General features: G+C 67.0%; 1 protein-coding gene across 1 annotated transcript; it reads right to left on the bottom strand.

Moving 5' to 3' along the window:
- Nucleotides 1-17: 17 nt before the first annotated feature.
- AXL (AXL receptor tyrosine kinase) lies at nt 18-22763 on the bottom strand. Its single transcript, XM_066984606.1, has 22 exons — nt 22596-22763; nt 20710-20908; nt 17930-18030; nt 17665-17847; nt 15500-15580; nt 15302-15417; nt 14296-14395; nt 13783-13976; nt 12854-12991; nt 12028-12162; nt 10839-11031; nt 10014-10143; nt 9838-9920; nt 8440-8535; nt 8267-8344; nt 8078-8170; nt 6828-6949; nt 5318-5427; nt 4106-4265; nt 3192-3328; nt 1410-2230; nt 18-163 (listed from the first exon to the last, which is right to left on the bottom strand). Exons 1-22 carry the CDS (start codon nt 22666-22668, stop codon nt 18-20), a joined length of 3489 nt encoding a protein of 1162 aa, XP_066840707.1. The 5' UTR covers nt 22669-22763.
- Nucleotides 22764-24025: the final 1262 nt, after the last annotated feature.

The following is a 24025-nucleotide window of genomic DNA, read 5'->3' as shown; positions in this document are numbered from 1 at the left end:
CCCTGTAAGGCGCGCCGCTATTGGTCCGCAGCCGGCCCGCCGTTTGTAACGCGCCGCTCCATTGGCTGCTGTGCGCCGAAGGGAGGGGCCCGCTCGCTCGCCGAGATCCCGCTCAGCGCCGCTTTGCAAAGCGGCGGCTCATTGGGCGGGAGGGGGAGTGGCGCTGTAACGCGGACGCTCATTGGACAGCTGGGGAGGTTTTCTCCGCCCCCCGCCGCGCCGGGGCCGGCCCCCCGGAGGCGTGGTGGCGAGCGGGGATTGACACCACGAGGGGGCGGGCACAAGCAGCCTCTCGGCCAATAGCAGCGAGAGCGGCCCCTCGCCCTGCCTGCGACTTTATTGGGTGCTTTCCCCGCCTGTCAGCGCGGGGGCGGGCCCGCTGGGGCAACGCGCACTTCCCATTGGCTAGTCTCTCACGGAGGGCGGGGCGAAAGGAGCGCGCCTCTGATTGGCCGCCTGTTGCCGCCGCCCATTGGCGGAGCCGCGGGCGCTCGGGGCGGGCACGCTGCCATTGGCGAAGCCCCGGCGGCGTCTGCGCGTGTTGCTGCCCCGCGCTGCCTAGCAACGGGAGCCGCCCGCCTATTGGCTGGCGGGCTGGCAGCGCCGCGCTCCCATTGGCTGAGCCCCGGGCGGTTCGGGCCCGAAGCCCCTCAGTCCCCCCAAAGCACCCAAATCCCCCCGAATTCGCCCCAAAATCCGCCCTGTGACGTAATCACGCCCAGCCACGGCCCCTGCGTCCCTCCTTTGTCCCCAGCGCCCCCAAATCCCCGCGCGCCGTGTCCCAAAGCCCCGTAATAACACTGTAACACCTCACGACCCCAAAAAGTCCCCAATTCGCCCCAAAATTCTCATGCCCCCCCCCCCCCACGTCCCCCCCCCTCACAAAAACCTCGCAGCCGGTGGCAGCAGAAGGGGCTTTTATGGGGGGGGAGGGGGGGAAATGCACGTGGGGACCCCCCCCAGGTCCGGCCCCGAGGGGACCCCAATTTGGGGAGGGGGCCCGGGGCCGAGTAAAGTGCAGGGGGGGGGCTGGGGGGGGCTTCTGGCCTTCGGGGGGGGGGCTGGGGGGGTCCCAGCCCTTTGGGGGGGCCCGGGGGGGGCTCGGGGGGGGGGCTTCTGGCCTTTGGGGGGGCCCAGGGGGGGTCCCAGCCCTTTGGGGGGTGCCCTGGGGGGGCTTGGGGGGGGTCCCAGCCCTCTGGGTGGCCCCTGGGGGGGGTCTGGGGGGTGTCCCAGCCCTTTGGGGGGTGCCGTGGGGGGGCTTGGGGGGGTCCCGGCCCTTTGGGTGGCCCCTGGGGGGGGTCTGGGGGGTGTCCCAGCCCTTTGGGGGGTCCCTGGGGGGGCTTGGGGGGTTCCCAGCCCTTTGGGGGGGCCCTGGGGGGGCTGGGGGGGTCCCAGCCCTTTGGGGGGGCCCGGGGGGGGCTCGGGGGGGGGGCTTCTGGCCTTTGGGGGGGCCCGGGGGGGGTCCCAGCCCTTTGGGGGGTGCCCTGGGGGGGCTTGGGGGGTTCCCAGCCCTTTGGGGGGGCCCTGGGGGGGCTTGGGGGGTTCCCAGCCCTTTGGGGGGGCCCCTGGGGGGGCTTGGGGGGGTCCCAGCCCTTTGGAAGGGCCCCTGGGGGGGAGCTTCTGGCCTTTGGGGGGGTCCCTGGGGGGCTGGGGACCCGGTGGGGGGGTCCCTGGGGGGTCCCAGCCCTTGGGGGGGGGGGGGGGCCCTGGGGGCGCTTGGGGGGGTCCCGGCCCTTTGGGGGGGTCCCCTCGTACCTGGGGGGGGGGGGTTCTTGGACCCAAAGGGGGGGCCCTGGCAGTGAGGCAGCTGGGGGGGGGGGACAGTTTGGAGGGGGGGGGGGTGTCCCAAAATGGGGGTTCCCCCCCCCCCCCCCCGCAGCCCTTCAGGCCCCCTCCTCGGAGGCAGCGCAGGGGGCGGGGGCGTCCCCCGGGGAGGGGGGGCCGGTTTCGGGAGGGGGGGGGCAAACCACGTAGCGCCCCGCGCCCCCCCCCGCCTCGGCCGGGGGGGTTTCGGGGGGGGCCGGGGGGTCCCCTTCTTTGCCGGGGGGCTCGGGGTCGTCGTCCCCCCCCCCCCGCCGCCGCTCCCCCTTCCTCCATGTTGACGTAGAGGGGGTCGGGGGGGGCGGGGGGGGGCAGCCCCCGCAGGGCGTCCCCCAGGGCCCCCCCCAATTCCTCGAAGCTCGGCCGCTCGCGGGGGTCCGCGGCCCAGCACCGCCGCATCAGCTCGTACCTGGGGGGGGGACCCCAAATTTTAGGGGGGGGGGGACACCCCAATTTGGAGGGGGGGGGTCAGGGTGTTCCAGGAGTTTGGGGGTGTTGAGAGGTTTGGGGCTGGGGGGGGGTCTGGGGGGGGCCTGAGGGGGGTCCTGGGGGGCTTGAGAGGGGGTTCGGGGGGCTTCAGGGGGGGGCAAGGGGGTCGGGGACCCAGTGGGGGGGGGGTTCTGGGGGGGTCCCAGGGGGTTTGGGGACCTGGGGGGGGGCTTTGGGGGGGGTCCCAAGGGGCTTGGGGACCCGGTGGGGGGGGGTCTGGGGGGGGTCCCAGAAATCTGGGGGGTGATCCTGGGGGTTTTGGGGGGGGGTCCTGGGGGGGGTCTTGGGGGTATCCCGGAGGTCTTGGGGGGTCCCGGAGGGATTGGGGTGTGGAGTAGGGGGGGTCCCATGGGGCTGGGGGGGTTATGGGGGGGGAGTCCTGGGGGGGGTCCTGGGGGTTTGGGGGGGGGGGTCCTGTTTTATTTTTTTGGGGGGGGGTCGCAGAGATCTTGGGGGAGGTCCCAAAGGTCTTGGGGGGGTCCTGGGGGTCTGGGGGGGTCCTGTTTTTTTTTGGGGGGGGTCCCAGAGGTCTTGGGGGGGTCCTGGGGGTTTGGGGGGGGTCCTGTGTTTGTTTTTTTTTGGGGGGGGGGAGTCCCAGAGATCTTGGGGGAGGTCCCAGAGGTCTTGGGGGGGTCCTGGGGGTTTGGGGGGGTCCTGTTTTTTTTTTTTGGGGGGGGGGTCCCAGAGGTCTTGGGGGAGGTCCCAGAGGTCTTGGGAGGGGTCCCAGAGGTCTTGGGGGGGGGGGCCCGAGGGATGGGGGGGGGGGGGGTATGGGGATCCCAAGGGGATCGGGGTGCGGGGGAGGGGGATCCCATGGGGTTGGGGGGGTCCCGGGGGGGGGGAGGTCTGAGGGGGGGGTCCCGGGGGGGGGGGTGACTCACAGGCGGGGGGGGCAGAGGGGGGGCGGGCGCAGGCGGTGGCCCTGGCGCAGGAAGTCGTAGATCTCGCTGTTCTCCACGCCGGGGTACGGCGTCTGGCCCCGCGTGGCGATCTCCCACATCGTCACCCCGAACGACCACTGGGGGGGCACGGCGGGGGCTGGGGGGGGCGGGATCCGCCCGGGGAACCCCCCCCATTGGCTGGGAGCTGGGATCCGCCCAGGAATCCCCTCCCATTGGTTGGGATCCGCCTGACACCCTCCCCCTATTGGCTGGGAGCTGGGATCCGCCCGAGAACCCCCTCCCGTTGGTTGGGATCCGCCTGACACCCCCTCCTATTGGCTGGGAGCTGGGATCCGCCCGGGGAACCCCCTCCCGTTGGTTGGGATCCGCCTGACACCCCCTCCTATTGGCTGGGAGCCGGGATCACCCCCAAACACCCTTTCCCATTGGCTGGGATCCGCCTGACGCCCCCCTCCCATTGGCTGGGGTTGGGGATCTACAGCCAGTGCTCCCCATTGGCTGGGATCCACCCAGACATCCCCTCCCATTGGCCAGGGTCCACCCAGACACCCCCTCCTATTGGTTGGGACTGGGGATCCACCCAGCCGCCCCCTCCCATTGGCTGGGAGCCGGGATCCCCCTAAAACGCCCTCTTCCTATTGGCTGGGAGCTGGGCCGCCCTCCCATTGGCCAATGGGAAGGTCCCGGGAAGGTCCCAGGGGGTCCTGGGGGTTCCTGGGGGTCCTTGGGGGGTCCTGAGGGGTCCCAGGGGGTCCCGGGGAGTCCTGGGAGGTCCTGGGGTGGTTCTGAGGGGTCCCGGGGGTTCTCGGGGGGGGGTCCTAGAGAGTCCCAGGTGGTCCTGGAGGGTCCCGAGGGGTCCCAGGGGGGGTTCCGGGGGTGTCGCGTCCCCTCACCACGTCGCTCTTGGTGGTGTAGACGCGGTCGGCCAGGCTCTCGAGGGCCACCCACTTGACGGGGACGGGGGCGACGCGGCCCTGCCGGTAGTACTGCCCCCCCCCCATCTGCTTGGACAGCCCGAAGTCGGCCACGCACACCCGCAGCCGCTCGTCCAGCCTGGGGGCAGCGCGGGCACCGCGTCACCGGCACCGCGTCACCACCGTCACCGTGTCACCGTGTCACCGCGTCACCATCACCGTCACCGTCACCACCATCACTGTGCCGCCAGCCCAGCCTCGGCTCCCCGTCCCCTCCCTGTCCCCAGCCTGGTCCCCAAGGTCCCCATCTCCCCATCTCCATGTCCCAATGACCCTCAGACCCGGTGTCCCCGTGTCCCCATGTCCCCACGTCCCCAACCCCATCTCCCCACATCCCGATGTCCCCCTGTCCCCATGTCCATGTCCCGATGTCCCTCTGACCCCGTGTCCCCAAGTCCCCACGTCCTCGTCCCCATGTCCCAATGTCCCCATCCCCATGTCCCCATGTCCCTCAGACCCAATGTCCCCATCTCCGTGTCCCAATGGCCCTCAGACCCCCTGACCCCATGTCCCCAAGTCCTATGTCCCCGTCCCCACGTCCCAATGTCCCTCAGGCCCAGCGTCCCCGTGTCCCCATGTCCTTGTCCCCATGTCCCAATGTCCCCATGTCCCAATGTCCCCATCCCCATGTCCCCATGTCCCTCAGACCCCATGTCCCCAAGTCCTACGTCCCTGTCCCCACGTCCCAATGTCCCTCAGGCCCAGCGTCCCCGTGTCCCCATGTCCTTGTCCCCATGTCCCAAGGTCCCCGTGTCCCATGTCCCCATCCCCATGTCCCCATGTCCCTCAGACCCCATGTCCCCAAGTCCTACGTCCCTGTCCCCACGTCCCAATGTCCCTCTGACCTCGTGTCCCCATGTCCCCCTGTCCCTCAGACCCCGTGTCCCCCTGTCCCCATGTCCCACGTCCCCCTGTCCTGATGTCCCCCCGTCTCCCTGTCCCCATATCCCCCCGTGCCCCCCATGTCCCCAATGTCCCCCCCATGCCCCCTCCCCGTCTCCCTGTCCCCATATCCCCCCGTGCCCCCCACGTCCCCAATGTCCCCCCCGTGCCCCCCACATCCCCGATGTCCCCACCATGTCCCCGTGCCCCCCACGTCCCCGGTGTCCCCCCCCCCGTGCCCCCACGCACATGCAGTTCCTGGCGGCCAGGTCTCGGTGCACGAAGTTCCTGCGGCTCAGGTAGGCCATCCCCGCCGCGATGTCGGCCATGAACCCCACCAGCCTCCGCGTCGGCAGCGCCTGGGGGGGGGGGGCACCATGCTTGTCACCCCCCCCCCCCGGGACCCCCCCGCACCCCATACGAGACCCCTACAACACCCCCAGGTCCCCCCCCAGATGTCCCGTGAGCCCCCAGAACTGCTGAGACCCTCCCAAGACCCCCTCAGACCCCCAAGAGCCCCATGATCCCATATCCCCCCCCCAAAGACCCCCCCCATGATCCCATATACCACCCCAAAGACCCCATGATCCCATAGTCCCCCAAAGACCTCATGATCCTATAGCCCCCCCAAAGATCCCCATGATCCTATACCCCCACATGATCCCATAGCCCCCCCCAAAGATCCCCCATGATCCCATATCCCCTCCAAAGATCCCCATGATCCCAGAGCCCTCCCCAAAGACCCCCATGACCCCCCCCCAAAGACCCCATGATCCTATAGCCCCCCCAAAGATCCCCACGATCCCAGAGCCCTCCCCAAAGACCCCCATGACCCCATACCCCCCCCCAAAGACCCCATGATCCCATAGCCCCCCCAAAGACCCCATGATCCTATAGCCCCCCCCAAAGATCCCCACGATCCCAGAGCCCTCCCCAAAGACCCCCATGACCCCATACCCCCCCAAAGACCCCCATGATCCCATAGCCCCCCCCAAAGACCCCCATAACCCCCCCAAAGACCCCATGATCCCATAGCCCCCCCAAAGACCCCATGATCCCAGAGCCCTCCCCAAAGACCCCCACGATCCCAGAGCCCTCCCCAAAGACCCCCATGACCCCATACCCCCCCCAAAGACCCCCATGATCCCATATCCCCCCCAAAGACCCCATGATCCCATAGCCCCCCCAAAGACCCCATGATCCTATAGCCCCCCCCAAAGATCCCCACGATCCCAGAGCCCTCCCCAAAGACCCCCATGACCCCATACCCCCCCAAAGACCCCCATGATCCCATAGCCCCCCCCAAAGACCCCCATAACCCCCCCCAAAGACCCCATGATCCCATAGCCCCCCCAAAGACCCCATGATCCCAGAGCCCTCCCCAAAGACCCCCACGATCCCAGAGCCCTCCCCAAAGACCCCCATGACCCCATACCCCCCCCAAAGACCCCCATGATCCCATAGCCCCCCCCAAAGACCCCCATAACCCCCCTCAAAGACCCCATGACCCCATACCCCCCCCAAAGACCCTCATGACCCCATAACCCCCCCCAAAGACCCCTGGAGCCCCCTGAACCCCTAAATCCCCCTCAGCGCCCTCCCCCGCCGACCCCCAGCCCCCCCCCAACACCAACCCCATCCAACCCCCCCAGCCCCCTCCGAATCCCCCCCAACCCCACAAGTCCCCAGGAACCCCCAAACCCCCAGCCCCCCCCGGACTCCCCCAAGCCCCCCAACCCCCCCAGCCCCCCCCGCTGACCACGGGGCTGTCCCCCAGGCGGGAGTAGAGCAGGAAGCTGTGCAGGTCGCCGTGCTTCATGAAGGGCAGGATGACCACGGGCGCGGGGAGCCCCTCGGCCCCCCAGCTCTGCAGGCAGACCCCTGCCGGGGGGGGTCAGCACCCCAAATGCAACCCCCCCCCCCCGGAACACCCCCCCCCAAGGCTCTGAGCGGCCCCAAGAACACGGCAATGGGGGCGCAGAGTCACGGGGGGGGGGGAATGACCCCAATTGGGAGTGGAGACCCCGAAGTGGGGTGCAGACCCCAAAATAGGGTGCAGACCCCAATAGGGGTGCAGACCCCAAAGTGGGGTGCAGACCCCAAAGTGGGGTGCAGACCCCAAAACGGAGTGCAGACCCCAAAGTGGGGTGCAGATCCCGACAGGGAGGCAGACCCCAAAGTGGTGTGCAGACCTCAAAATGGGGTACAGACCTCAAAATGGGGTGCAGACCCTAAAATGGGGCGCAGACCTCAAAATGGGGTGCAGACTCCAATAGGAAGGCAGACCCCAAAGTGGGGTGCAGACCCCAAAATGGGGTGCAGACCCCGAAGTGGGGTGCAGATCCCAAAGTGGGGTGCAGACCTCAAAATGGGGTGCAGAATCCAATAGGAAGGCAGACCCCAAAGTGGGGTGCAGACCCCAAAATGGGGTGCAGACCCCGAAGTGGGGTGCAGACCCCGAAGTGGGGTGCAGATCCCAAAGTGGGGTACAGACCTCAAAATGGGGTGCAGACCCTAAAATGGGGTGCAGACCCTAATAGGGGTGCAGACTCCAATAGGAAGGCAGACCCCAAAGTGGGGTGCAGACCCCAAAATGGGGTGCAGACCTCAAAATGGGGTGCAGAATCCAATAGGAAGGCAGACCCCAAAGTGGGGTGCAGACCCCAAAATGGGGTGCAGATCCCAATAGGGAGGAAGACCCCAAAGTGGGGTGCAGACCCCTATTGGGGCACAGACCCCACTGTGGCTCGCAGACCCTAATTCGGGGCTCAGGTCCTAATTTGGGGCGCAGACCCCACTGTGTCTCACAGTCCCCTATTGGGGCGCAGCCCCCAATTTGGGGCTCAGACCCCGATTCGGGGCTCAGACCCCACCGCGTCCCACAGACCCCAATCGGGGCGCAGCCCCCAATTCGGGGCTCAGACCCCAATCGGGGCACACACCCCCCCCGTCCACCCCAACCCCGCCCCCAACCCCGCAGGGTTTTGGGGTCCCGGGGCCGCCCCTCACCGATCAGCTTCATGACGTTGGGGTGGTCGAACTCCTTCATGCAGACGGCCTCGCTGAGGAAGTCCTCCAGCTCTGCCCGGCTGCAGATGGCGACTGGGGGGGGGGGGACGACGACGACGACACATTTTTGGGGTTGGGGGGGACCCCAAAAAGGGTTCGGGGGGAGTTCGGGGTGGGGGTCGCGCTCACGCTTCATCGTCTTCACGGCCACTTTGAGGACGCAGTTGTCCTGGTTGAGCTGCCCCTCCATGACGGAGCCGAATTCCCCTGGGAGGGGGGAAAGGTTTTTTTTTTTTTGGGGGGGGTGGGGGCATAAAATGGGGGTGTCCCCAACCCCCCCGGGGGACGGCGGCGCCACCCACCCTCGCCCAGGGTCTTGCCCAGCGCCACGCGGTGCCGGTCCACCATGACGTCCCGCAGCTTCTCCTTCAGCTCCTCGCTGATGCCCAGGCTGTTCACTGGGGGGGGGGACACACGGGGGGGGGACACGGACACGGGGTGGGTGGCGTCGGTGTCCCCGGGGACCGCGGAGTCCCCGGAATAGGGTGGGGATGGCCCCGGGGTGGGTGGCACCGTGTGGGGAAGGGGGAGGTGGGGTATGGGGACGTGGGGATGTGGGGTACGGGGACATGGGGACCTTGGGGATGTGGGGTATGGGGACGTGGGGATGTGGGGACCATGGGTATGGGGACATGGGGATGTGGGGTGTGGGGTACGGGGACATGGGGACCTGGAAATGTGGGGTATGGGGTACGGGGACATGGGGACCTTGGGGATGTGGGGTACGGGGACATGGGGATGTGGGGACCATGGGTATGGGGACATGGGGATGTGGGGTGTGGGGTACGGGGACATGGGGACCTGGAAATGTGGGGTGTGGGGTACGGGGACATGGGGACCTTGGGGATGTGGGGTATGGGGACGTGGGGATGTGGGGACCATGGGTATGGGGACATGGGGATGTGGGGTGTGGGGTACGGGGACATGGGGACCTGGAAATGTGGGGTGTGGGGTACGGGGACATGGGGACCTTGGGGATGTGGGGTATGGGGACGTGGGGATGTGGGGACCATGGGTATGGGGACATGGGGATGTGGGGTGTGGGGTACGGGGACATGGGGACCTGGAAATGTGGGGTATGGGGTACGGGGACATGGGGACCTTGGGGATGTGGGGTATGGGGACATGAGGCCTTAGGGTATGGGGACCTCGGGCATGCGGACATGGGGATGTGGGGCATGGGGACGTGGTGGGGACATGGGGCACGAGGTCATGGGGATGTGGTGGGGACATGGGGCATGAAGACATGGGGACGTGGTGCAAGGGGACATGGGGACATGGGGCATGGGGACATGGGGACCTGGGAATGTGATGCTTGGGGACATGGGGGACATGGGGACCAGGTGCATGGGAACATGGGGACCTGGGGCATGGGGACATGGGGACATGGGAATGTGATGCTTGGGGACATGGGGACATGGTTCATGGGGACATGGGGCATGGGGACATGGGGATAGGGACACCAGGTGCATGGGGACATGGTGGGGACCGGGGACATGGGGACATGGGGATGTGATGCATGGGGACATGGGGACATGGGGACCTGGGGACCTGGGGCATGGGGACCTGGGGATGTGGGGTATGGGGGAAATGGATGGGGACTGGGGGACATGGGGACATGGGGACAGGGGGACATGGGGATATGGGGACAGGGTGGGGGGACATGGGGACCACGTGCTTGGGGACACGGGGACACTCACGGGTGGCCTCGGTGGTGCGGCGGCTGTAGGAGCTGCGCACGCGGTACTGCACCACCGGCTCCCCGCGGGGCGCGAACGCCTCCCTGGGGGGACAGGGACAGGGGGCGGCTGCAGCGGGGTCGGGCTGGGGGGGGGGGTTGGGGGGGGGACGGCAGCGCTGGGGGGGCCCCGCTCACCCGAAGCGTGTCTCCTTGCGGCGCCGCCGCGCTGCCAGCGCGCCCAGCGCCAGCGCCAGGCCGGCGAGGACGGAGAGGGCCAGCACCAGCAGCCACCAGTCCCGGGACAGCGCCGGCGCCGGCAGCACTGCTGGAGGGGGCAGCGGGTCGGGGGACGGCCGCCGCCCCCCCCCGCGGGGTCACCCTTGTGTCACCACCCCATGCCAAATCCCATCCCAGATCCCACCCCAAATCCCATCCCAATCCCATCCTAAATCCCAGCCCAAATCCTACCCCAAATCCCAAATCCCATCCCAGATCCCACCCCAAATCCCAAATCCCATCCCAAATCCCAGCCTAAATCCAAATCCCATCCCAATCCCATCCTATATCCCAGCCCAGATCCCACCCCAAATCCCAAATCCCATCCCAAATCCCATCCCAAATCCCAGCCTAAATCCTACCCCAAATCCCAAATCCCATCCCAGATCCCACCCCAAATCCCAAATCCCATCCCAATCCCATCCTAAATCCCAGCCCAGATCCCACCCCAAATCCCAAATCCCATCCCAATCCCATCCTAAATCCCAGCCCAGATCCCACCCCAAATCCCAAATCCCAGCCCAGATCCCAGCCCAGATCCCAAATTCCATCCCAAATCCCACCCCAAATCCCAAATCCCATCCCATCCCCACCCCAATCCCACCCTATCCCATCCCAATCCCATCCCATCCCCATCCCACCCCAATCCCATCCCCATCCCCACCCCAATCCCCATCCCATCCCATCCCATCCCCATTCCCATCCCCATCCCACCCCAATCCCACCCCGTTCCCGGCTCCTCACCGGGCTGTGTCTGTGACGGGGGCTCTCCAGCTGTGGGGACATCAGGGGGACATCGGTGCCGTGGGGACACCAGGGACAAGGCGGCACTCCCCGAGGAATACATCGGGGAGACGGGGACAGGATGGGACGGGCACGGGGACACTGGGGTGCTGGGGACACTGGGGACGCTGGGGTGATGGGGCCATTGGGGACACTGGGGTGATGGGGACATTGGGTGATGGGGACACTGGGGACATTGGGGTGATGGGGACATTGGAATGATGGGGACATCGGGATGAAGGGGACATTGGGGTGCTGGGGGACATTGGGGTGATGGGGACATTGGGGTGATGGGGACATTGGGGTGATGGGGACATTGGGGACATTGGGGTGATGGGGACATCGGATGACAGGGACATTGGGGTGATGGGGATGATGGGGACATTGGGGTGCTGGGGACATTGGGGTGACGGGGACATTGGGGTGATGGGGACATTGGGGATATTGGGGTGACGGGGACATTGGGGTGACAGGGACACTGGGGTGCTGGCCATGGGGACGTGGGGGTAATGGGGACATTGGGTGATGGGGACATTGGGACATTGGGATGATGGGGACATCGGGGTGACGGGGACATTGGCGTGATGGGGACATTGGGACATTGGGATGATGGGGATGATGGGGACACTGGGGTGACGGGGACATTGGGGTGATGGGGACATTGGGGACATTGGGGTGATGGGGATGATGGGGACACTGGGGTGCTGGGGACATTGGGGTGCTGGGGATGATGGGGACATTGGGATGAAGGGGACATTGGGGTGATGGGGATATTGGGGACATTGGGGTGATGGGGACATTTGGGTGATGGGGACATTGGGGTAATAGGGACATTGGGGTGATGGGGATACGGGGGTGCTGGGGACGTTGGGGTGATTGGGACACTGGGAATATTGGGGTGATGGGGATGATGGGGACGTTGGGGTGATGGGGACATTGGGGTGACGGGGACATTGGGGACGTTGGGATGATGGGGATGTTGGGATGATGGGGACATTGGGGTGCTGGGGCCTTTGGGATGATGGGGACATTGGGGTGCTGGGGATGATGGGGACATTGGGGTGACGAGGACACTGGGGTGCCGGCCATGGGGACGTGGGGGTGATGGGGACATTGGGGTGCCGGCCACGGGGACGTGGGGGTGACTCACGGGCGAGCAGCAGCACGGGGGGCTCCAGGGCCCGTCCCCTGCCCCGGTGTAGGGGGAGACGCGCACCGAGAGGTTCTGCACGGCCGGCGCCAGCTCCAGCGTCTTCTCCTGCGCCAGCCCCACGTCCAGCACCACCTGGGGGGGCGGGGGGAGTTATGGGGTGGGGGGGGGTCACGGGGTGAGTTATGGGGCTGGGGAGGGTCATGGGGTGAGGGATAGGGGGGCAGTGGAGGGGCAATGGGGTAATGGGGATCAATAGGGTAATGGGGGGGCAATGGGGCTGGGGGGTCATGGGGTGAGTTATGGGGTGGGGGGGTCACAGGGTGAGTTATGGGGCTGGGGGGTCATGGGGTGAGTTATGGGGTGGGGGGGTCACAGGGTGAGTTATGGCTTGGGGAGGTCATGGGGTTAGGGGGCTGGGGGGCAGGGGGTGAATTATGGGGCTGGGGGGGTCACAGGGTGAGTTATGGGGCTGGGGGGGTCATGGGGTGAGTTATGGGGGCAGTGGAGGGGCGGGGGGCAAAGGAGGCAATGGGGTAATGGGGGAGCAATGGGGGACAATGGGGGCAATGGGGAGGGCAGTTGGGGCAACGGGGGGCAATGGGGGGGATAATGGGGTAATGAGGAGGGTAATGGGGACAATGGGGTAATGGGAGGGCAATGGGGGGCAATGGGGAGGACAACTGGGGCATGGGGGGCAATGGGAAAAGCACTGGGAGGGCACTGGGGAGGCAATGGGGCAATAGGGTGGCAATGGGGGGGTCAGGGGGTGCTGTGGGGTCAGTGGGGTGCCGGGGGGTGCTGGGGGGTTCTGGGGGGGGATCACCTCGGGGGCGCGGGCGCTGCGGTAGGCCAGCCGGTACCCCCGCAGCACCCCGTTGAGCTGCCCCCGCGGCGCCGCCCAGCGCACGCGCGCCCGGCTCCCGTCCCGCTCCGCCGTCACGTTCTCGGGGGGCTCCAGGGGCTGCGGGGGGGGGGGGGTGAACAGGGTGGGGGGAGGAGGGTCAGACCCCACCCCTCGTCTGGGACCCCCCCTTCCCCCAAGTCAGCACAGCTGCCCCCAGGCCCCCTCGCCCCCCAGTCCTCCCAGTGCCCCCCTCGGGACCTGGGTGCCCCCCTCCCCATGGGTCCCCCCACACCCAGCCCCCCCCATTCCCATGGGACCCCAATATCCAGGCCCCCCACCCCATAGGGACCCAGCCCCCATCCTCATGGGGACCCCCACATCCAGCCCCCTATTCCCATAGGGTCAAGCCCCCAACCCCATGGGGACCCCAACGTTTTGCCCCCCCACCCCAGAGGGACCCATCCCCATAGGGACCCCCCATCCAACCCCCCCATCCAACCCCCCACCCTATAGGGACCCAGCCCCCCATCCCCATGGGGACCCCCATATTGAGCCGCCTATTCCCATAGGGTCAAGTCCCCAACCCCATGGGGACCCCAACATTTTGCCCCCCACCCCATAGGGACCCATCCCCATAGGGACCCCCCCATCCAACTCCCCCACCCCATAGGGACCCATCCCCATAGCGACCCCCCATCCAACCCCCCACCCCATAGGGACCCATCCCCATAGGGACCCCCCATCCAACCCCCCACCCCATAGGGACCCAGCCCCTCATCCCCATGGGGACCCCCACATCCAGCCCCCTATTCCCATAGGGTCAAGCCCCCAACCCCATGGGGACCCCAACATTTTGCCCCCCACCCCACGGGGCCCCCACCCCTCAGCCGTGCCCCCCCCTAACTCACCCCCTCCAGCGTGGCCATGGGCACCCAGTGGGTCCAGGGCGAGGGCCCGCGGGCGCTGCGGCAGGAGACGCGCGCCCGGTAGGCGGCGTAGGGCTGCAGCCCCTCGATGCGGTGGGCGAAGGGGGGCACCAGCACCACGCGGTTGTAGAGCCCCCCGGGGCCACGCTGCTCAGGTCCTCGGCCTCCCCCACCGCCTGCGGGGACCCCGCGGAGGGGACAGCCCCAGGTCGGGGACACCGGGACGCCGCGGGTGGCCCCGACCCCGTGGGTGTCCCCAATCCCATGGATGACCCCAATGGGGACACCCGGACCCCGTGGATGTTCCCAATAGGGACACCGGGACCCCGTGGGTGGCCCCAACCCCATGGATGTCCCCAATGGGGACACCCAGACCCCATGGATGTCCCCAGTAGGGACACCTAGACCCCATGGGTGTCCCCAACCCCATGGGTGTCCCAACCCCATGGATGTCCCCAACCCATGGATGTCCCCAATCCCATGGGTGTCCCCAACCCATGGATGTCCCTGATGGGGACACCCAGACCCCATGGATGTCCCCAACCCCGTGGGTGTCCCCAGTCCCATGGATGACCCCAATGGGGACACCCAGACCCTGTGGATGTTCCCAATAGGGACACCGGGACCCCGTGGGTGGCCCCAACCCCGTGGATGTCCCCAATGGGGACACCCAGACCCCATGGGTGTTCCCAATAGGGACACCGGGACCCTGTGGGTGGCCCCAACCCCGTGGATGTCCCCAATCCCATGGATATACCCAATGGGGACACCCGGACCCCGTGGGGACACCCGGACCCCGTGGATGTCCCCAACCCCATGGATGACCCCAGTGGAGACACCCAGACTCCGTGGATGTCCCCAACCCCATGGATGTCCCCAGTGGAGAAACCCAGACCCCATGGATGTCCCCCAATCCCATGGATATTCCCAGTGGGGACACCCAGACCCCATGGATGTCCCCAGTAGGGGTACCTAGACCCCATGGATGTCCCCAACCCCATGGATGTCCCCGATGGGGACACCCAGACCCCATGGATGTCCCCAACCCATGGATGTCCCCAACCCCATGGATGTCCCCAACCCATGGGTGTCCCAACCCCATGGATGACCCCAATAGGGACACCCGGACCCCATGGGTGTCCCCAACCCATGGATGACCCCAATAGGGACACCCAGACCCCGTGGATGTCCCCAACCCCGTGGATGTCCCCAGCCCATGGACGTCCCTGCTGCCCCCCCCCCATTTGGGCCCACCCCAATTTAGGACCACCCCCACCCCAAAGACCCCCTCGCCCTGGGGGCGCCCCCCAACATCCCCAACCCCCCCGCCCCTCCCCATGTCCCCACGTGTATCCCCCCCCCCCATTTCCACCTTCCCCCCTCAACGACCCCCCACCGGGGCAAATCCCGGGGGCAAATCCCGCACCCCCCCGGGACCAAATCCTCTTTTTTTTGGGGGGGGGGGGGAACAGGACACGGGACCCCCCCCCTGCCCCCTTACCTGCAGGGTGCAGAGGCGCAGGGGGGCGTCCCCGCTGGCCCCCGGCTCCCACCTCACCTCCAGCCACCGCGGCCCCGGCTTCACCAGCGCCAGGTTTTTGGGGCGCTGGGGTACCACTGGGGGGGGGGGGGAGGATGAGTACGGACCCCCCCCGGACCCCAAACCCCCCCCCCCAATGTGTGTCCCCCCCCCACTGACCGGTGACGGCGGCGGTGCGGGACGTGGTGATGCCGCGGGCGTTGTGGGCTTCGCAGGAGAAGGAGGCGCTGCGGTTCAGTCCTGGGGGGGGCACCGAGGGGGGGGGGGAAATTTGGGGGGGTTGGAGGGGGTGGGGGGGCACCCCGGGGTGCTGGGGGGGGTGGGGCTGGGGGGGGGTGGTGAGGGAGGGGTGGGGGTGAGGGGGGTGGGGGTAGGCGAGGGGGGGGGTGAGGGGGGTGTAAAAAAAAAGGGGGGGGGGCGCACAGAAATGGGGGGGCACAAAAAGGGGGGGGGTACGAGGAGGGGTGTGAAAAAAGGGGGGGCACGAGGAGGGGTGGGAAGAAAAGGGGGGGGCAAGAGGAGGGGGTGCAAAAAAAGGGGGGGGCTCAAAAAGGGGGGGCAAGAGGAGGGGGGCATAAAGGGGGGGCATAAAGGGGGGGCATAAAGGGGGGGCATAAAGGGGGGGCAAGGGGGGTGCAAAAAAAGGGGGGGGCACAAAAAGGGGGGGCAAGAGGAGTGGGGCACAAACGGGGGGCACAGAAAGGGGGGGCACGAGGAGGGGGTGCAAAAAAAGGGGGGGCATAAAGGGGGGGGCAAGAGGGGGGGGGCACGAGGAGGGGTGTGAAAAAAGGGGGTGCACAAAAAGGGGGGGCAGGTGCACAAGGGGGGGGTCATTGCACACACCAAAAGGGGGGGGGCACGGGGAGGGGGGGGTGCAGGTGCATAGGGGGGGGGTGCTGGTGCATGGGGGGGGGAGCAGGTGCATGGGGGGGGGGGGGGCTTGAAGTGCCCCGGGGGGGGGGGGCACACGCGTGTGTGCGTGCACCGGGGAGCAGCGCGTGACCCCCAAAACGGCCCCCCCCCGTCCCCACCTGCCTCCCATTTCCCCCCCCCCCCCAAATGTCCCCGTGTGTCGTGCCCCCCCCATCCCCTGTGTCCCCCCCCCCCCCGCTCCTTGCCGGGGGGGGGGGCCGGGGGGGGCCGTGTCCCCCGTGAGTCACGGCGCCGTCACCTCCGGCCACCCGCTGCCCCCGCTGAGTCACCGCCCCCCCGGGACAGGAATGTGCCCCCCCCCCCGCCCCGGCACCGGCACCCGTTGCACCCCGGATCCCACTGCGACCCAATCGCCCCCGCGCACCCCAAAAACCCCCATTGCAACCCAAAACCCCCACTGCGCCCCCAAACCCCTGTGGAACCCCAGCCCCCCCCCCCATTGCACCCCAGCCCCAAAATCGCACCCCAAAATCCCCATCGCACCCCAAAACCCCCATCGCACCCCAGCCCCCAAATTGCACCCTAAAAAACCCCATCACACCCCAGCCCCAAATCCCACCCTGATCTCCCCATCACACCCCCAAACCCCCCTGCACCCCAAAACCCCCATCGCACCCCCAAACCCCCCATTGCCCCCCAAAACCCCCATTGCACCCCAGCCCCAAATCCCACCCCCGATCTCCCCATCACAGCCCCAAACCCCACTGCCCCCCAAACCCCCCATTGCCCCCCAAAACCCCCATCGCGCCCCCAAACCCCATCACACCCCGGCCCCAAATCCCACCCTGATCTCCCCATCACACCCCCAAACCCCCCTGCACCCCAAAACCCCCATCGCACCCCCAAACCCCCCATTGCCCCCCAAAACCCCCATTGCACCCCAGCCCCAAATTGCACCCTAAAAACCCCATCACACCCCCAAACCACCCTGCACCCCCAAACCCCCCATTGCCCCCCCAAACCCCCCATTGCCCCCCAAAACCCCCATCACACCCCAGCCCCAAATCCCACCCTGATCTCCCCATCACACCCCCAAACCCCATTGCCCCCCAAGCCCCCCATGGCCCCCCAAAACCCCCATCACACCCCCAAACCCCATTGCACCCCAGCCCCAAATTGCACCCTAAAAACCCCATCACACCCCCAAACCCCCCTGCACCCCAAACCCCCCATCACACCCCCAAACCCCATTGCCCCCCAAACCCCCCATTGCACCCCAAAACCCCCATCACACCCCAAAGCCCCCTCGCACCCCCAAACCCCATTGCACCCCAAACCCCCCATTGCACCCCAAACCCCCCATTGCACCCCCCAAACCCCATCACACCCCCAAATCCCCCTGCACCCCAAAACCCCCATCGCACCCCCCAAACCCCATCGCCCCCCCTCACCGGCCAGCACCAGCGTGGAGGGGGCGCGCGCCAGGGGCTCGAGCAGGGAGTTGAGGGGGGCCCCGTCCCGCAGCCAGATGAGCCGCACGGGCTCGGGGGGGCCGCGGGCGCCGCAGCTCAGGTTGAAGGGGGTGTCAGCCCCCACCTCCAGGTCCTGCGGCTCCTCCAGGAAGAAGGGCAGCCCTGACGGAGGCGGGGGGGGTCACCAGAGGGGAGGGGGGCGCGGCACGGTGGGCGCCCCCCACCCATGGGTGCTGCCGCTCACCCTCCAGCTGCAGGTGAGCCTCGGTGGACAGGAGCTGCTCGCCGCCGGCGCGCACCCAGCACTGGTAGCGCCCCACGTCCGAGAGCTGCACGGCCGGGATGCTGCGGGGGGCGGCACGGGTCAGGCACGGGGGGGGGGCATGGGACAACGTGGGAGAACACGGGACAACGCGGGACAACGCGGGAGAACACGGGACAACATGGGAGAACACGGGACAACGCGGGAGAACACGGGATGGTGTGAGGTGTGACAACATGGAGCAATGCGGCGTGGTGCAAGGTGGCCTGGCGGTGCAACGCGGCACGACACGGTGCAACACGGCACGACGTGGTGCAAGACGGCACGACACATTGCAATGCAGCACGACACGGTGCAACACGGCACGACATGGTGCAACATGGCACGACATGGTGCAACACGTCACGACACGGTGCAACACATCACAACATGATGCAACACAGCACAACGTGGTGCAATGCAGCACGACACGGTGCAACATGGCACAACATGGTGCAACATGGCACGACACGGTGCAACACGTCACGACACGATGCAACACGGCACGACACGGTGCAACGCAGCATGACGTGGTGCAAGATGGCACAACGTGGTGCAAGATGGCACAGCAGTGCAACATGGCATGACACAGTGCAACGCGGCACGACATGGTGCAACATGGCACGATGTGGTGCAACATGGCACGACGTGGTGCAATGCAGCACGACATGGTGCAAGATGGCATGACATGGTGTGACGTGGCACAACGTGGTGCAACACAGCATGGCAGTGCAACACGGCATGACAATGCAATGCAGCACGACATGGTGCAACATGGCATGATGGTGCAGTGCAGCACAACATGGTGCAAGATGGCATGACACGGTGCAACATGGCACAACACGGTGCAACACGTCATGACATGATGCAACACAGCACGACGTGGTGCAGTGCAGCACAACACGGTGCAACGTGGCAGGACGGTGCAACATGGCATGACATGGTGCAAGGCAGCACGACATGGTGCAGGATGGCATACATGGCACGACAGTGCAACACAGCACGACGTGGTGCAACATGGCATGACGTGGTGCAACATGGCATGACACGGTGCAACACGTCACGACACGGTGCAACACATCACGACATGATGCAACACGGCACGACGTGGTGCAATGCAGCACGACATGGTGCAACATGGCACAACATGGTGCAACATGGCACGACACGGTGCAACACGTCACGACACGGTGCTACACATCACGACATGATGCAACAGAGCACGACGTGGTGCAGTGCAGCACGACGTGGTGCAACATGGCACGACACGGTGCAACGCGGCACGACAGTGCAACATGGCATGACGTGGTGCAAGGCAGCACGACATGGTGCAGGATGGCATGACATGGTGCAACATGGCACGACAGTGCAACGCAGCACGACATGGTGCAACACGGCACGACACGGTGCAACACAGCACGATGGTGCAACATGGCACGGCGGTGCAACATGGCACGGCGGTGCAACACAGCATGACACAGTGCAATGCGGCACGACATGGTGCAACATGGCATGACGTGGTGCAACGCAGCACGACACGGCGCAAGGCGGCACGATGCAACACAGCACAGCACAGCGCAACACGGCATGGCAGGGGACGGTGCAGCGCAACACAGCATGGTGCAACACAAGAGTGTGGCACAAGGTGGTGTAGGACAACGCAGCGCAACATGGCACGGTGCAACACAGCAGCATGGCGTGGCACGGCGCAACACAGCACAGTGCAACAGAGCACGGTGCACCATGGAGCAGTGCCACCCAACGGAGCATGGCACGGCGTGGTGCAACATGGCCTGGCGTGACACAGAAGGGTGAGACGCGAGATAGCACGGCACAGGGCAGTGCAAAACGTCACGGTGCAAGATAACAGAGCACGGCACAGGATGATGCAACACGTCACAGCGCAACACGACAGAGCACGGCACGGCACGGTGCAATAAGTCACGGTGCAATAAATCACAGTGCAACGCGTCACGGTGCAACACATCATGGTGTAAAACAGAGCATGCATGGTGCAACACATCACGGTGCAACACGTCATGGTGCAACACGTCACGGTGCAACACGACAGAGCACAGCACGTCACGGTGCAATAAATCACGGTGAAACACGTCACAGTGCAACACGACAGAGCACAGCATGTCACGGTGCAATAAGTCACGGTGCAATAAATCACAGTGCAACGCATCACGGTGCAACACATCACGGTGCAAAACAGAGCGTGCATGGCATGTCACGGTGCAACACGTCACGGTGCAACACGACAGAGCACGTCACGTCACGGTGCAATAAATCACGGTGCAACACGTCACGGTGCAACATGTCACTGTGCAATAAATCGTGGTGCAACACGTCACAGTGCAACACAACAGAGCATGCATGGCATGTCACGGTGCGATAAATCATGGTGCAATAAATCACGGTGCAACACGTCACGGTGCAACACGTCATGGTGCAAAAGGACAGAGCATGCATGGCATGTCAGTGCAATAAATCACAGTGCAACACGTCACGGTGCAACACGTCACGGTGCAACACAACAGAGCATGCATGGCATGTCACGGTGCAATAAATCACAGTGTAACATGTCACGGTGCAACACATCACGGTGCAACATGCCACCGTGCAACACGTCACGGTGCAACACAACAGAGCACGGCGGCGCACGGTGCACCAGGGCGCGGTGCCCCCCGGCACGGTGCCCCCCCCCCCCCCGTGCTCACCTGAGCTCGCTGGTGCCCAGCCAGACGTCGTCGCTCAGCGGCACCTGCGCCTGGTCGCTGTCGGCCAGCTCCAGGGGCAGCCCGTTGCGCCGCCACCCCATTTCGGGGGGCTCGCCGGCCCCCCGCGCCCGGCACCGCAGCCGCACCGCCTTGCCCAGCGAGGAGGTGACGTTGGAGGGGTTCTCCAGGAACACCAAGCCTGGGGGGGGGTGTGGGGGGGGATGTGGGGGGGGGGTGGCGGGGTGCTGAGGGCGACCCCCCCCCCCCAAAAAAAGGGACCCCTACTTTGAAAAGGGACCCCTACATCAAAAAGGGGCCCCTACATCAAAAAGGGACACCCCCCCCAAAAAGGGACACCCCCCCCATAAAAGGGACCCCCTGCTCAAAAAGGGACACCCCCCCAAAAAGAGACACCCCTCCCCTCAAAAAGGGACCCCCACCTCAAAAAGGGACCCCCCCCCGAAAAAGGGACACCCCCCTCAGAAAGGGACCCCTACCTCAAAAAGGGACACCCCCCCGCCCAAAAAAGGGACCCCTACTTCAAAAAGGGACACTCCCCCCTCCCAAAAAGGACCCCCCCACAAATTTGAACCCCCCCCCCCCAAAAAAGGACCCCCCCCCCAAAAAATTAGAGACCCCCTCCCCAAACGCTGGTGGCAGCCGGGGGGGGGAGGGCCGCCGGACACCTGGGTGCCGGGGGGGGGGGGGGGGGGGGGGGCGTGGGAAGGGAAGCGGGGGTCACGTCCCCGTCCCCGCCGCGCTCCCCCGGGAGCCTTCAGGCATCCCCGGCATCTGTGCCCCCCCCCCACCCCCGGGACCCCCCCCCCCGTGTGTGTCCCCCCCCCCCCTTGGGGCGCCAGGGTGGGGCCGTGGGGCGCGGCCGTAACCAGCCCCAGATGTCTGGCCCCGGGACGGCAGGCGGTGTCCCCCCCCCACCCCGTGTCCCCCCCCCACCCTGTGCCCCCCCACCCTGTGTCCCCCACCCTGTGACACCCCCCCCCAGCACTGGGGGGGGGGGCTTTGCCTTCCCTCCCCCCCCCCCCCCCTCCACTTCCCAGCCTGGGGGAAACTGAGGCACGGTGGGGTTGGGGACCCCCCCCCCTTCCAAAAAGGGACCTGTACCCAAAGTGCCCCCCCCCGAAAAGGGTTTCACGAAGGGACACCCAAAAGGGGGAACCCTAAAAATGCCCCCCCCCCCTCCCCCCGTTGCCCACCCCGTGGCCGTCCCCAAAGGGACCCCCCAAAATGGAGACCCCCAAAATGGGGGGGGACGGACCCCAAAGGGTTGTCCCCAAAAGGACCCTTCTAAAGCCCCCCCCCCAAGGGGTTTCCCCAAGCAGCCCCCCCCAAAGCTTTCCCCCGAGGTGACCCCCCCAACAGAGACCTCCCCAAAGAGCCCCCCCAAAAAAAGCCCCCTCCAAAGACCCCCCCCCAAAGAGACCTCCCCAAAGAGCCCCCCCCGGAAGGGTTCCCCCAGGTTCCCCCCCCCCCCCCCCAGACGGGGACCCCCCAAAGCCCCCCCCCTTTGGGGGGGGGGGTCTCCCAAAAGAGCTCCCCCCAAAAAAAGGCCCCTCCCTAAAAGCCCCCCTCCAAATCCCCCCCCCCCAAATCCCCCCCCCGAGTCCTCCCCCCCCCCAGAGGGGAACCTCCCAAAGCCCCCTCCTATGGGGGGGGGGGGGCTCCCAAAAGAGCCCCCCCCCAAAAGGGCTCCCCCAAAAGCCCCCCCCCAAAGCCCCCCCCCCAGGGCATCCCCAAAACCTCTCCCCCAAAAGCCCCCCCCCCCAAAAAAAAACCCAAAAAGCGCCTTTCCCCAAACTTTTCCCCCAAAATGACCCCCCCCATAAAAAAACAACCCCCCCCCCCCAGCCCCCCCCCCCGGGACTCACCGCTCGGGGCCGGGTCGGTGCCGAGGGCGGCGGCCGCCAGCAGCGCCAGCAGCGCGGGGCTGAGTCGCGACATCGGGGCCGCGATCGCGACACGGGACCGGGACCGGGACCGGGACCGGGACCGGGGCCGGGGCCGGGGCCGGGCGGTGCCCGGGGGGGGGGGGCAGGGGTTAAGGGGGAGGAGGAGGAGGGGGAGGGGGAGGAGGAAGAGGAGGAAAGTTCGGGCTGGGACGCTCCGGCCGCGCCCGCCGGGGGGGCCCAGGAAGGGGGGGGGGGGAGGGATGGAGAAGGGGAGGGGGGGACTGGGAGGGGGGAGTCCGAACTGGGAGCGGGAGGGGGTGAACTGGGAGGGGGGGAGTCCGAACTGGGAGCGGGAGGGGGCGAACTGGGAGCGGGAGGGGGTGAACTGGGAGGGAAAGAGGCGAACTGGGAGGGGGGGAGTCCGAACTGGGAGCGGGAGGGGGTGAACTGGGAGCGGGAGGGGGCGAACTGGGAGGGACGGGGGCGAACTGGGAGGGGGGGAGTCCGAACTGGGAGCGGAAGGGGGTAAACTGGGAATGGGAGGGGGCAAACTGGGAGGGGGGGGTCCGAACTGGGAGCGGGAGGGGGTGAACTGGGAGGGGGGGAGTCCGAACTGGGAGCGGGAGGGGGTAAACTGGGAGCGGGAGGGGGTAAACTGGGAGCGGGAGGGGGCGAACTGGGAGGGGGGGAGTCCGAACTGGGAGCGGGAGGGGGGAACTGGGAGGGACGGGGGCGAACTGGGAGCAGGAGGGGGTAAACTGGAGCGGGAGGGGGTGAACTGGGAGGGATGGGGGCAAACTGGGAGGGGGGGAGTCCGAACTGGGAGCGGGAGGGGGTGAACTGGGAGAGGGGGAGTCCAAACTGGGAGCGGGAGGGGGTGAACTGGGAGGGACGGGGGCGAACTGGGAGGGGGAGGGGGTGAACTGGGAGGGACGGGGGCGAACTGGGAGTGGGAGGGGGTAAACTGGGGGCTGGAGGGGGTAAACTGGGAGAGGGAGGTGGTAAACTGGGAGGGGGGAGCGGGATGGAGCAGGGGAGGGGGGAACTGGGAGGGGGGGAGTCCGAACTGGGAGGGGGGGGGGCGAACTGGGAGCGGGAGGGGGGTGAACTGGGAGAGGTTGGGTCCAAACTGGGAGGTGGGGGCAGGATGGAGCAGGGGAGGGGGGAACTGGCAGGGGGAGGGGGTAAACTGGGAGCTGAAGGGACAAACTGGGAGAGGGAGGGGGTGAACTGGGAGCTGGGGGAGGTAAACTGGGAGTGGGAGGGGGCAAACTGGGAGGGACAGGGGCAAACTGGGAGTGGGAGGGGGCATACTGGGAGCGGGAGGGGGTAAACTGGGAGGGACAGGGGCGAACTGGGTGTGGGAGGGGGCAAACTGGGAGCTGGAGGGGGTAAACTGGGTGGGATGG

The sequence above is a fragment of the Anser cygnoides genome, chromosome 29 (assembly GCF_040182565.1).
Source record: "Anser cygnoides isolate HZ-2024a breed goose chromosome 29, Taihu_goose_T2T_genome, whole genome shotgun sequence".
Lineage (NCBI taxonomy): Eukaryota > Metazoa > Chordata > Aves > Anseriformes > Anatidae > Anser > Anser cygnoides.
Note: the sequence above shows the minus strand (reverse complement) of the source record. Positions and strands in the feature narration are given on the sequence as shown.

Excerpts from the sequence above, each read along its gene's own strand:
- AXL (XM_066984606.1), bottom strand. The coding sequence starts at position 22,668 with ATGTCGCGACTCAGCCCCGCGCTGCTGGCGCTGCTGGCGGCCGCCGCC. Across the intron at positions 12,163-12,853 it reads GCAGCGCCCGCGCCCCCGAG|GTGGTGCTGGACGTGGGGCT; the intron begins GTGATCCCCCCC and ends CCGCCCCCCCAG. Across the intron at positions 164-1,409 it reads CCCCCCCGAGCCCCCCCCGG|CGCCACTCCCCCTCCCGCCC; the intron begins GCCCCCCCAAAG and ends TCCGCGTTACAG.